The sequence below is a fragment of the Lampetra fluviatilis genome, chromosome 33 (genome assembly GCF_964198595.1).
Source record: "Lampetra fluviatilis chromosome 33, kcLamFluv1.1, whole genome shotgun sequence".
NCBI classification, from domain to species: domain Eukaryota; kingdom Metazoa; phylum Chordata; class Hyperoartia; order Petromyzontiformes; family Petromyzontidae; genus Lampetra; species Lampetra fluviatilis.
The window spans coordinates 4,803,425-4,816,805 of NC_136307.1; the positions used below are offsets into that span (position 1 = coordinate 4,803,425).

General features: G+C 54.0%; 1 protein-coding gene across 4 annotated transcripts in view; it reads right to left on the reverse strand.

Annotated features, from left to right (window-relative positions):
- The window catches only part of LOC144943952 (girdin-like), a 74,217-nt gene that overhangs the window by 18,712 nt on the left and 42,124 nt on the right, over positions 1–13,381 (reverse strand). For 2 of the 4 annotated variants that reach the window (XM_078871857.1, XM_078871859.1), the window contains exons 7-20: positions 12,923–13,063; positions 11,787–11,989; positions 10,737–10,818; positions 9,289–9,447; positions 7,698–7,844; positions 7,425–7,569; positions 6,714–7,018; positions 6,141–6,278; positions 5,232–5,537; positions 4,415–4,735; positions 2,852–3,217; positions 2,105–2,232; positions 814–955; positions 36–221 (exon numbers count right to left, since the gene is read on the reverse strand). In XM_078871857.1, the coding sequence (XP_078727983.1) occupies positions 36–221; positions 814–955; positions 2,105–2,232; positions 2,852–3,217; positions 4,415–4,735; positions 5,232–5,537; positions 6,141–6,278; positions 6,714–7,018; positions 7,425–7,569; positions 7,698–7,844; positions 9,289–9,447; positions 10,737–10,818; positions 11,787–11,989; positions 12,923–13,063 (2,769 nt within the window). Of the gene's footprint in view, positions 1–35; positions 222–813; positions 956–2,104; positions 2,233–2,851; positions 3,218–4,414; positions 4,736–5,225; positions 5,538–6,140; positions 6,279–6,713; positions 7,019–7,424; positions 7,570–7,697; positions 7,845–9,288; positions 9,448–10,736; positions 10,819–11,786; positions 11,990–12,922; positions 13,064–13,381 lie in introns of all 4 variants that reach the window. The other 2 variants (XM_078871856.1, XM_078871858.1) reach the window with 1 other exon arrangement.

Below are 13,381 nucleotides of genomic sequence, written 5' to 3' on the forward strand. Positions count from 1 at the left end.
TAGCGGCGCGAGAGAGAGAGAGAGCACGGACGTACGTTCCTCTCGATCTCGATGAGCCGGTCCTTGACGCGCAGCAGCTCCCGTGTGGCTTCGCGCGACTCGCTCTGCGTCTGGCTCACGGCGAGCGCGTCGGCGCGCCGGCCCGGCAGGGGACTGACGCCGCCGCCGCTTTTCCGCTCCTCCTCCTCCCGCTGCTTCAGAGCCTCGTAGTTCTTCTTCACCTGGTTGGGAGCCACAACGCGGGCACGTCAACGCAACTCGCATCCGCTCCTCCTCTCCGTAAGCTCGCGCGTGCGCCTGCCTGCCGACGGTGTCTCTCACGCCCGGACGGTGGTGACGTCACCTAATCCCGAAGGCAAGCGGAGGGCCCCGCTGAACCGGCCTTCGCCGGCCGCCGGGTTCTGGGTCGGAGGAGTCACAAAGTCCACTCCCCCTACCTTTCGGGTTTTAATCTCAACTTCAAATACGTGAGTAACAATCCTCACTTGCCCTTAAATGACCGTTGTACAACCTGAAGAAAAGTGTCGCTGTGGGGAATATAATAAACAAGATAAATAAGAAAGCAATACACCTCCCTGCCATATCTGTACCTCCACATAAAACCAAAAACACAAAAAAAATGTTTTACATGACCCATCAGCTATAGAGCCTACTGGGGGTAGCGCATTCATTCAGCAGCAACGGTTCACCACAAGCAAATATCTCTGCAACTGGTTTTCGTTACTCGTAATAACTTTCTTTTTTATTCAAAATGACACAAAAAGTTAGGGGGGGGGGGGCGGATCGAAGGACAAGGCGCCGTGCTCCACAAACCGTTTTGAGCTCCTGCCGCAGCTGCTGGTTGAGGTTGGAGGACTCCTCGAGGCGCGACTCCAGCGCCGAGATCTTCTCCTCCCGCAGCTCCAGCGTCTTCTTGAGCGTCGACTCGATCCTCGACTCCAGGATCTTGTACTTCCTGCTCAGCGGTCACCGCGACCGACGCGACCACGGGAGGGGACCGTTAAGAGCTCGCACCGCGACGGCGGCAAACAAACGCTCGGAGCTCTGCACGAACGCATTTGACTTTCCATCGGTGCGCCGACGTCTCCCGACAAACCCGTGCAAGCCAATCCTACTGCCCGAGTCTCCGATTGAGGTACGAACCATGCGTCGACCTGCTTTGAACTTCCGAGATGCAAAGAGATCGGGCGCAATCGGGCTGATTTGGTTGCAGGTGGCGGAAGTGGTGATGGTCGTGGTGGTGGCGGTGCCGTTGATAGTGGAGGTTCTGTTGCTGGTGGTGGTGTTGATACGATGGAGCTCAAGTCAAATTTATTTGTTGAACAAGGGTGATCACTCACTTTCTCAATGTGGGTGACGGAGTTCATGCTGTTCAAGGTGGTGTATGTAGGAGACAATGTTGGTTGTAGATGGTCCTAGGAGGGGAGGTTGTTAAAACTATTTTTATTTTACCAGCTAAGGCCCACTGAGCTAAAAAGCTTTTTCAGAAGCAACCTGGCAACAAATGATAGCTCAACAAAGTGGCTTATCGTGTGGAAATGTATAGCTGTCAAATACTGCGTGTTTCTAAATGCGTGTTTCTAAATGTGGAGGGAAAACCGGAGAAAAATCCACATGATCACGGCAAGAACATGCAAACTCCAAATATACAGCAGGCGTTAGGGTCAGGATCGAACCCACGACCTTCTGCATACCAGGCGAGGTAGTTAACATATCTCCACCACGGCGCCACCTCGATGCTTGTGGTGGTATAGGTGTTGTAGGTGGTGGTGCTGTTATTGTCAGTGCTGGCGTGAGCGGTGTTTGAGTAGGCGACCTGTGGCACCTGGGTCTGCCCCGTGACCTCCTGCCAGCGGGCGTTCGACACTTCACGTGGCCGCAAGGTGCACATAGCCTGGCACAAGCGTCGTGGTGACGTCACCGCCATTTAGTGGCGAATGTTGTTGAGTAGGCGCTGTAGTGGATGGTGCATGTAAGCTTGTGCTGGCGCATATGGTGGTGTGCGAGCGTACATAGGTGGGCAGCAGCGTTGGCGTAGGTGCGGCTGTTGATGGTGGAGGTACGCACAGGAGCCAATGGGGGAGCGGTGGCGCGTGTGCCTTACGTATCGTCGTTGCTGTGCGCGTCCTGTAGCAGCCGCTCCTTGTTGAGGCCTATCTTCTCCAGCTCGTTGCTCAGCTTGTCCAGCTCATTGCTCAGCTGCTGGCCCTGCAGCTTCTCGGTCACCAGGTCCTGCGCGCCGCACGCACCAACCCGGAACTCGTACAAGAACCCCAGGATGCTCGGTGTATTCCAAACATGGGCTGCAACCAATCGATTTATCAAAATCCTGGGTGTGAATCCCGTATTTAGCCACCACCGTGATTATACCGGTGAATTGGGCCGATGGCCTCAGCCCATCCGATGAATGACTGCACGCAAAAAAAATCACTACGTGTCAAAAATCTGGCTCTGAGACGTATCGATATGATAAACCCTCCAGGTCTGGGAATATAAAAAAAAATTGGTTTGACTGCTATGTGAACATCCCTATCGTAGGCCAAAGAGGAAAAATGCATCATCCCCAAGTATAAAAAAAATATATAACACAACATAAGAGTTAGCATGATTATGGAGAATATCACAAATTAGATAAGCAAACTAAATATCAACGAGGCCAATTGAAGTAATCTCAGAAATAGTTCTGCGATATCGACTTCCAAGAGAGTTCGGTATGGATTTTTCATCTCATGCCACGACTCCCGATTGCCCGACTGGAGTCAAACATCAAAACAAGCTTTTTAACGCCCTCCCCGCAACTTAGATTCAAATGCGACGAAGCCAAAACACGCCGCCGGCGCGTCGGCCCGACCTCTCGGAGCGTCGCCAGCGTCTTCTTGCCGATGGTGACCTCCTTGAGGAGCTCCTTGCTGTCCCGCTCGGCGTCGCGCAGGCGGGCGCAGGACTCCGAGAGCCGCGCCACTTCGCGCGACAGCGAGCGCCCGTCGACCTCCAGCTCCGCGATGCGTGCCGCCGCCTCCTCCGCCACGGCCTCGCGCACCTCCGCCTGCTGGCGCAGCCGCCACACCTCCTTCTTCAGCTGCTTGCGCTCCTTCTCGATCTGTGCCACTTCGGCCTCCAGCGAGCGAGCCGCCTGCTCCGCCACCTCCAGCCGGCGCGCCGACATGCGCAGCTCCTCCACGCTGCGCTGCAGCGACTGGTTCTCCAGCTCCATCTCCTGTGCCGGCACAGCCACGGCAGCGTCACCTGACCCGTCGCGCAAGGGCTACATAGCTAATCTGGTTGAGTTAAGCATCGTTGTTTTTACTCTGCGGGCCTAGGCAGGACAGTGCAGATGCATGACGGGCCGGTGTGGCCAGGGCAGCTTTCCCACCAGGTACTCCGTGAAGTTCTAGATTTGAAGCTTTCGTGACTGCAAGGATTCATATTCTTAGGTTTTTTCGGTAAAGTCACGTAGGTAAAACATTAAAATTAATGAAAGTAAAATAAAATAAAAATCACGACGTTTCGGAGGCAACACAAGTCTCCGTCATCAGGTGGGACCGTCACAGCCAGATTTGCTGCATCAAGTGAGGCAATGATTCAAGATGTAATCCCTTAAAAGCAAGTTGAGGGGGGAGGAGAGGGGGGCGGAGCTCATCGGAATGTGGTAGCCAATGAATGGAACGTATCGGGAGGGAGGGGGGCGGGGCTCAAAGACGGCACGACGTGTCACGTAGAACGCCTCGGGAGGGGGATGGGGGGCGGGGCCAAACGAATGCACGACGTGGTACACGCCGACGGCGTGGACGTGGTTGTGCGCAAGCAACTACTGCTGCACACGCCAACGCATTGGACAGAGAGGGGGGGAGGGGAGGCCAAACGAGAGTGTGGTGCAAGTGTACGTGGACATGTGTGTGTACAAGCACCTGTTGATACACATGATAGAAAAGAACGAAAATGCCCATGTTTATACCAGTGCTGGCTACTCCGTGAAGGATAAGTCATATTTGCATGCCCAGCCACCTTTATCTCCGTTTACAGCACCCTATCTAGACTTGAAGTTTTCGTGACTGCAGGAGGTTATAACCTCTTACCACAGCAACTCGCTCTCCCACTTCAGCAAAAAATATTTCTTGCTGTGGTTTTCACATCTGATGATGATTGCTTGTGTTGCAATCAAAACGTCATAACTAAATTTATTTTATACCTACGTGACTTTACCGAAAGAACCAAAGAGTATGTTTACAGCACCCAGTTTCGACCTCACCATACTAGATAGGCTTCACGGGTTCATAAACAATGCAGCTCTCACCGATTCTCCCCAGTCACTCGCTTACCCCCCCTTCACCCCACCAACTATTCCAGTGATCCCCCTGGCGATAATGGCAAGCACTCTCCGATCCGTCTCCCGCGATCGCCCGCACGCACGCACTTGCAGCTCGCACTCCGTCTGCGCGGCCTTCTTGCTGGCGGCCTCCAGCGCCCGCTGGGTGCGCTGGCTCTCCGTCTCGAGGGCCTGCACGCTGGCCTCGAGCCGCTCGGCCTTGCGCCCGGCAGTGCGCAGGCCCTCGAGCGAGCGCCGCAGCGTCTCCTTCTCCTGCTCCAGGTCGCGGTTGTCACGCTCGGCCTGCACCAGCCGCGCCTCGGCCGACTTGAGCGACTCGACGGTGTGGCGCAGGGCGGCGTTCTCCTCGTCCAGCTGCGCGTTGTCCTTCTCCAGGCCCTCGAGCTGCGAGCGCACGCCCTGCAGCCCCTGCGTGGGAGCGCGTGCCAGCACGAGCGAGCGCACGTCGTTAGCGCTTTCCAACTGAGATAATCCTCTACCAGTGGCATCGATCGCCCCCCCCCCCCCCCCCGATATACCTCTCAGTCACCAGGGCCTGCGTGCTGGCCTACAATTACAACTGCTGTGTAGAGCACGCACGCGGCCAAGTTTGGAACACTTATCTAGGACAGGACGTCCAGCTCCCACCTCGCTGTAATTGATAGAACTGAACGTAAAGCAGTGGAACAGCACCCTGTGCCATCGAACAGCCTGCGAAAGGTGATATCACAGAACTACTTTCGAGATTCCTTCAAGTGCTTCCTACGCACACGAGGCTTTAGGGTTCGTAGGGTTCCGAGCAAGAGCTGCGAACCACGGCACCGACGCCCCACCCCGAAAGTGCTCGTGAGCGCGATATAATTGCAAGTATCGGCCGGCGTGTCGAGTACGCATGCCCATGCGCGCGACCGACGCTTGCCCCGACCTCCAGCGTCTTCCGGAGCTTGCGGCTGTCCTCCTCGAGGGCGGAGTGCGCCTGCTGGAGCGCGGCGAGCCTCTCCGCACTGCCGGCGCCGCGACGCTGCAGCTGGCTGTGCTCGCGCAGCAGCCGCCGCACCTCCCGCTCGGCGCCGTCCGCCCGCTCCGCCTGCTCGCGCCGCTCCGCCTCGAGCCGCGCCAGCCGTGCCCCCCCCGGCTCCGCCGGCGCTACTGCCACGGGGCTGCCAGCGTCGTCGGCGTCTTTCTCTACGAGCCGCATCAGCTTCTCTTTCTCTTGCTCCAGCGCCTTCATCTGCACGCGGTCACGGGCGCTGTTAATGGAGGTGCGGTCGGGCCGAGCAGCCTAGTGGTGGCGGAAATGGCGCCGATGGGATTTTCAGTTTCTACTCTTTTAATGTGTGTTGTATGTCTTTTTCTTTATCGTTTAAATGGCTATTTTGTCAATCCAATCCACTCTGCTGCCGACGCAGAAGGATGGCCGAGAATGCCGGCTTTATGCGAGGCGGTCGCCTCTCCAAGCACTATCCGAGGCTCAACTCTGCTTAGCTCCGAGACTTGATGAGATCGGGCACGTTCTGCGGAATTCGGTCAGAGGATGTTACATGAAGGTCGGTGATTTATCCAGGAAAGTCTCACCGAGTATCGTAGTGTGTTTTCAGGAGAGTGCAGCGTGGGGATTGTTAAGCCAATTTTATTTTAAAGTTGTTTTTTTTCGTGCGTGAGATTAGAAACTTGAACAATCCACGAATAAAAACTTGAGACACCCCACTGGAAAAATGACACTCCAAAGCTCCGAAAAGATGGGTTCATGAAAACAATTTGGTGCACTGCAATCTCCAGGCCAACTCGCAGCTCGGCGCATTCTGGATTTGTGGTGCGCGTAGCCACCGCACACCTGCTTCCTGCAGTTGTCGTGCACGGTCCGCATGCTCCCCTCCAGGTGCTCCTTGTCGCGCAGGAGCTCGTTGCTCAGACTCTCCATGTCCTTGAGGCTTCTTCGCTCGCTCTGGAGTTCCGCCTGCAGCTGCTCCACCTGGCGCCGCACACACACACGATGTTTAGGGCAAATTTTCTTTTACCCATGAAGACTTTTTGTGAAAACTGTGCCGCTGTCGCCAACAGTGGAGGGCGGGGGGGGGAACCCGGCTAAACGATACGTTTAGGCCGTTTTTTTAGAATTCGAGGTCATAATCATAACATAAAAACTCTTTTTGATTTTACCTGAAATTTCGTGTTCCGTTTTTGATCCGTTTTGATATCATAAGGTGGTGAATGTATTAATACAATGAATTAATCGATTGTATTAATTTGAGGTTTTATATCCAACGTCCTTTGGTCTCTCGTAGAGCCCGCCGCTGATTGGTAACACACACCCCTCAACGGTGACGACAGCATCTCTCCGTCGCCCGACCCGCGTGTGTACATGCGTCTCCGCCCGTGCGTGCACGCATCTGTGCACCGCGCCCACCTTGTCGTTCAGCTGCCGATTGTTCACCTCCAGCTCGCGCAACCGCACCACCTCGACCGGCTTGGGCGGCAGCCGTGGGGGGATCCTGGCCGCGCCAGAAGCGGCGGTGTTCTTGCTGCTGCTGTTGCTGGCGGTTGCGGTGGTTGCGTTGGTTACTGTGGCTGCCGCTGCCGCCGCCGCTGCCGTCGCAGCTTCGCGCAGCTCCTGCACGGTCTGCATGAGGCTGCGGTTCTCCTTCTCCAAGCGCAGCACGCGGCTTGACGTCGCCTCGCTCACCTCCGTGCTCACCGACTGCCGCCGTCCGTCTGGGGGCGGCGGGGGGCACGAGATGGGGAGTGGGGGTGAGCGGTGCAAACGTACACACACACAGCCAAATACAATGATAAAGATCCCCCCGTATAGCCTTAACACACTGTTGTTGGGGCAAGTGCTGTGAGCGAGTAACACCTATTAACGGCTACACCACGCCAGGCTGCCTTTGTCTCCCAAGTGCTGATGTTTTACACACCACCGCAACCAGTTACTCATCTGACACCGAGTCGCCCTTGGGGCAGCCCAGGACCGGTTCCAGTTGTTCGCCACCGATGTTGACCGTGGCTGGGAATCAGACGTTGTGCCACGAACAGCGACGCAACGGCTGCCGTTTGAACCGCAGGACATACGGCGCGCTTCTCGTCCAGTCGCTCGCCGTCGCGCAATCGCGACACTCACTGTCGCCGAGGTCAGCCGTCTTGCTCAGCTGCTCGAGCTCCCAGCCGAGGTGCGCCGACTCGTTCATGCTCTGCTTCTGCGCCATCTCCAGCGTCAGGTTCTCCTCCACCAGCTCTTCCAGCCTCGTCCTGTCCGCGTCCCGTTCCTCACCCCACCGCGGCGACAACGGCGGCCGCTCGTTATTTTACGCACATCCTTGCCGCCCCCCCCCAAAAAAAAAACATTCCCGCGAATCTTCGCGCGCACGTGGTCTGTCGCGTCGACAGCCCTTACCATCTCCAGGTCGTGAATCTTGGAGTGCAGCTGCAAGTTCTCCTTCTCCAGCTCGTGCAGCTTGTCGCAGCGCGAGTGCGCCACCTCCAGCTGGTCCTCGAGCATCGCCTTCGTCTCCAGCAGCACCCCGTTGTCTTCGCGCAGCTCCTGTTCGTGAGCGCGGTTGTGAGCGGCATGGGGGGGGGGAGTTTAGAGTTAGGGTTAGGTGCCACATTTCATATTCACCCCGCACCTCCGGTTAGCACGGTCGGCCACGTATGGTGCGAAAGAAGTTCAACGTGCAAACATAAATATACACCACGTATACAAGTTGTCAACTTCCAAGACACCTGACCAGCATGCAGAGGTCGCAAACGGGTTTTGATTCCTTACCCGTACCCGGCCACACCAGGGTCGCAAACGGGTACCCGTACCCGTACCCTACCCGAAATGAGTGACAAACGGTTACTCACCGGTGACTCACGGCCTACCCGTACCCGTACCCGGCCGCACCAGGGTCGCAAACGGGTACCCGTACCCGGCCGGGTACGGGTAGCCGGGTATCAGGTAGGGTACGGGTATCGGGTACCCGGTTGCGACCTCTGCCAGCATGGGACATTTCTGCTCTAGAGCTCCCTCTAGTGGAGGGACCTTCCACCAGCAGCGGTGGGAGCCAAGAATTTGCGGAGCAGCACCTCTTAACGTTCACCTCTATATACTTTCTGAATGTTGTTTAATTTATGTCCAAGAGCTGCTGCCAAATTGCTTTATTTGTTATTCCCAGCTGTGTTCCACGCTGCAATCCGATTGGCTGGCACCAAGTGGGGGGGGGGGCTACGAAACTATTGGAGCAAATTACCTTTTGTGTGCTCTGCACTGCCTGTCGTGGGTGTCTTGTTTGTTCTGCTTAGTACTTTCCATTATCCATTAGCCTAAGGATAACACTTCCACAAATAGTAGATCATGGAATATGGGGGTGTGTAAAGAGGCCAACGTTGAACAAAGAAATTCTATTTTACAAGCTTATAGGGCAGGAGTACGATAATTAATGTGAGGGTCTGTTTGGCCCGTGTGGTATTGGTTTTGAGCTTGGGCCTGGTTGGTTTATGACGCTATAGTTAAGGGCAGATCAAGCATCTGCGTAGCCTGTGTGATTAAGTTTTGGTTTAGAACTGCGGCCTGGTTGGCTAATGCGGTCGAGTTCGGGGTAGGGCAAGGATATGCTCATCTAGCGTGGTTATGGTAAGGGTCACAGATAGGGTTCGTGTCTGGTTGGCTAGTTGTCGTTACGGTTACGCGAAAAGCTAGGGTCTGGTTAGCCAGTGTGGTTATGTTTATGGATAGTATAGTGTCCGATTAGTTTGTGATTTTCTGCCTATGGGTAGGGCAAGGATCAGGTTCATCTCGGACAATTAGGGTTATGGGCAGGCCTAGGATTTGCTTGTCCAGTCTGTTAAAGGTGAGAGCCACGCGTTGGGCCTCGTGTCTGGCTGTCTGGTCGAGGTAACTGTCTGGCGCAAGCCCTCTCCACCCTCCGGACAATCCCCTCTTTCCGAGCGCGGGCCGCCCTCCCGCCGCTGGTTGCCGTTCCGCCACCGCCGGTAGGCCTCACCTCGGCGCGCGCGCGGTAGAAGTCGACGTCGTGGAGGCGCTCCTTGTAGCGCCCCACCTCGCTCTCGAGCCGCTCCACGCGGCCCGCACGCTCTCGCATGGCGTCCAGCTCGTCGCGGTACGTCCGCGCCGCCCGCGCCTCCGGCACCAGCAGCAGGTTCTGCGCGAGCACGAGCAGAGGCGGTTCGCGCGTCACCAACTGCGCGCGCGTGCCCTGTGATGAGGGTTGCCGCCTTGGCCTGGTATTCCCCGATATTTTTTTCTTCCCAGGATATTAAAAGTCCAGGTTTTCGTCACTTGCTCAATAATAATAACAACAACAATATTGCACTGCTCAAGACAACGCATTTATATGCTGGTATTTTAAGGTATCCCTCTTTGCTTGATATGACCCAGTTCATTGTTCCTCAGAGGTGGCAACCCCACCTGGAATGCCTTCGAATTAAATCAGCGATTCGGACACGGCCCCCCAAAGGATGCCACGGGATTCATTATAGGGTCCAAGCCCCACACCTTGGCAAGGTAAAATGTAACCATCAATGCTCATATCAATAAATAAACACACACACACGGATCTGTCTCTTCCCATAAAAACACACATCAGTGCACCAGCCTTCTGGACCCACCATTTGTTTAATCGTAAACAAAAACAACCCGGAACCTGTCTTGACTTTAAGACTCTTATTCGCAAAAAGTCAGCATTGGTTTTGTTCTACGAGGAGAGACTGGTCACCTTTATTAGCATGTGGAATTGTCAACACCGGCTCAGGGCTGCCAACGGAGGTTAGCAACTCCCCCACACCCATTTGAGCAGGGGGACACAAAGCCTCTCGCTTGTGATCACTTCAGATGTTTGACCAGGCTTTCTGCCCCTGGAGGAAACCCACATGTACATGGGAATAACAGCCAAAAATCCATACCAACTAAACTAAACTTTGTATTTTACCAGGCAAAACCCACTGATTTATATAACTCTTTTTCAGAAGCGACCTGGCCTTCACAAATTATAGCTCAACGAAGTGGCTTATCGCGTGGAATTTCTAAAAGCCAAAATACTCCCAAATGCGTGTCCATTCTAAATGTGGAGGGAAAAACCGGAGTATCCGGATAAAAATCCACGCGACCACGGGGAGAACATGCAAACTCCAAATATACAAGAGTCAGGGTCGGGATCGAACCCACAACCTCCTGTTTTCCAGGTGAGGTAGTTAACATCTCCCCATTGTGGCACCCTAAAGATATGTCAGCAACCTCCTTGCTTCACTACCATTTACTAATCCGATGGGACAGTGAGTCTGTATTAGGAATGGCGACCCAAGGTGAGTGCCTATTCTTCTAAAGCTACGTTAGCTAAATTACGCAGTCGGCTGTGGCTTTACCGGGGTGACCGACTGCCTGCGAACTCTCCGCTACTCAGCGTCAGATGAGGCTGCCCCGGAAGTCACTGACCTCCTGCCGTAACCTCTTCAGCTCCAGGTCCATTTGCTGAAGCTCGTGTCTGCAGTCGGTAAGCTGCTCTGTCCTTTCCTCCCTGAAAGCAACGACAGCGACGTGTTAAAATTCGCAAGGTAATAAAAACGTAACTTTAAAAAAGACGTGCAGATCGTTACAAACAACTGAAAAAAAACTGAATTGCAAAATCTGTAATTGCGGGCGAAAATGAGAACACTTAACCCATCAATGACGGCAAATCCGTCCGGATTAAATAAGCGACATTTATTTTGGCACGCAATCTCACCTCGACCCAAGCATCGCGAGACACTCGTGCCTCTAGATGCTAAATATACCCTCATTACAAAGCGTATGCAGCCTGAGCTTTCATAATAGGGCTTAGTAACTGAGGGTAGTAATTTCCCAAACTTTGATCTAAGAGTTAAAAGCAACCGTTGGCTCCTTTACTCATCTTGCAATCTTCTCCGATCACAAAAATAGATTATGTGCATTCAACAATCTGCTATTAGCTCTTTCATTGTGTATGTCCATGTGTAGAAAAACACCAGAGTGCTTGGAGAAACCCCGCACAGACAAGGAGAATACTCAAAACTGCCACTCGGAAATCCTTTGAGCGGCGTTGTGGATAGCCACTCAGCTAATTAATTTAGACACCAATTGTAATGCCTGGTGTAACTGTCATCATTTCAAATGAAGGTTGCACGATGCACAAATACTGCACTGGGTGTGCGTGATTAATTGGACAGGATGGGTAGCTTCAAGTTTATTTTGTTTAACCAGGTGAGAAGTCAGCATTGTTGGCTACGTACGGTGTGAAAAACGTTCAACATACGTACATACATAAATTGTGGTGTCACCATAAATGACAAAAGCAAAGCATATGAAACATAAAGTGACAGCAATGAAGCAAAAGAGAAATCAGGCTATGCGGCTGTTCGGATACGCGACGTTGCACTGTATTGTACACCGAGAAGGGGAAGCATTTGATGGAACAGGGGAACAGGCGTTGGGGCGAGCCGCTCCAGGCCCCTGGCCATCTCCACTCACAGCTCCTGGCGGACGCGCCGGCACTTGGCCTTGGTGTCGGCGAGCTCCACCGCGAGGTGCTGCCGGTTGTCGATGGGCGACAGGCGGACGTGGGCCGACGGCGAGGGAGCCCGCTCCGGCCCGCTGGGTGAAGACGTCTCCAGCTTCCCGTGCTGCAGCTGCTGCTGGAGGTGGTCTCGCTCTTGGGCCAGCTCCACGGTCATCTGAGAGGAGAGGCATCGGCGGACAGCCCCGAAGTTAAAAGGCGCCGGTCATTTGGTTGATGGAAAAGCGGTCGGATTGGAGCGTGGAGAAGTGGACAATGCTGGCGGCCGATAGTGGAAATTTATATCCGTTTTTAAATGAAATATCGGAGCTGGGAGGGCCTTTCCGTGAACATTTGAATTAGAAATAGTTTTAGGGGTGTCAGTCGCTCACAACTTGCAGGCCTGCGGTGTAGATGACATTTAATAGGCAGGCAATGATTCACTTGCATCGAACGATTCGGATTCATTACTTGGTTGGAGAATGTATTCTTTGTTTTGGATAATTTGTATTCCTCTGATGCACCAACTCCATTCCCTTAAAGATAATATTTGCATCGAGTATAACACGCACAAATCGTGATTGGTGATCCGAACACGTGCAACTTGACGCACACGTCGCGACTGTTACGATCGCTTTTCATTAAAAGTTCGTTACACACCTACCGTCAGAATTCACAATTGGTCTTGACCTTTCACCTGCATGCATATACGTGTGTATGTATGTTAGACGTCTTTGGCACCGCATGTAGCCAATCGTGTGAGTTGGAGGTGCGGGAAAAGGCAACAAACTAAACACAAAAAGCAGTTGTAAAGAATTGAGTTTTCAATTTAGAACCTCAATTACAAAACAATAATAATAAGACATGTATATATGTACTTTGTTGAACTTCTTTTGCACCGTACATAGCCAACCGTGCAAATCGGGGGTGCGGGAAAGGACAACAAACTAAACACAAAAGGCAGCTCCAAAGAAATGACCTGAACAGTGATCCCGTGAACTCCGTATCTCAGTTGGCTCCTCTCCGGCTCACCCCCCTCCATGCCCCAGCACTAGCCCCCCCCTCCTCTCCGCGCCCCCCCCCCCCCCCAGCCCCCCCAACAACGCATCACCTGCGAGAACTTGTCGCGCTCGTCGACGAGCCGGCGCAGGTTGTAGACCATGCCGTGCGTCAGCGCGTACAGATCCTCGGGTACCACCTCCGTCACATGCATCCACTGCATGTCCAGGATGTTCTCCTGGCTCTGCGTGACCTGTGGTGGCGGAAGATCACCCACCCCCCCCCCCACACACGTGTTGGTGTGCGCACGTGTGTGTGTGTGTGTGAAGGTGTTCGCTAACAGCACTTGCCCCAACAGTCTGTGTCAGGCTATATGGGGGTTCTTTGTCTTTGTATGTGTGTGTATGTGGGGCCTGGCCGGGCACAGGCGCCGTGGTGACGTCACCGTCACTTAGTTGCGTATGACGGGTATTGGTATGTAGGCAGCGGTGGTGTAGCGATTAGCGCGCTGCACTACGAACCTGGCGACCAGAGTTCGATTCCCGCTCAAGGCCAACACCAATGATGGTTA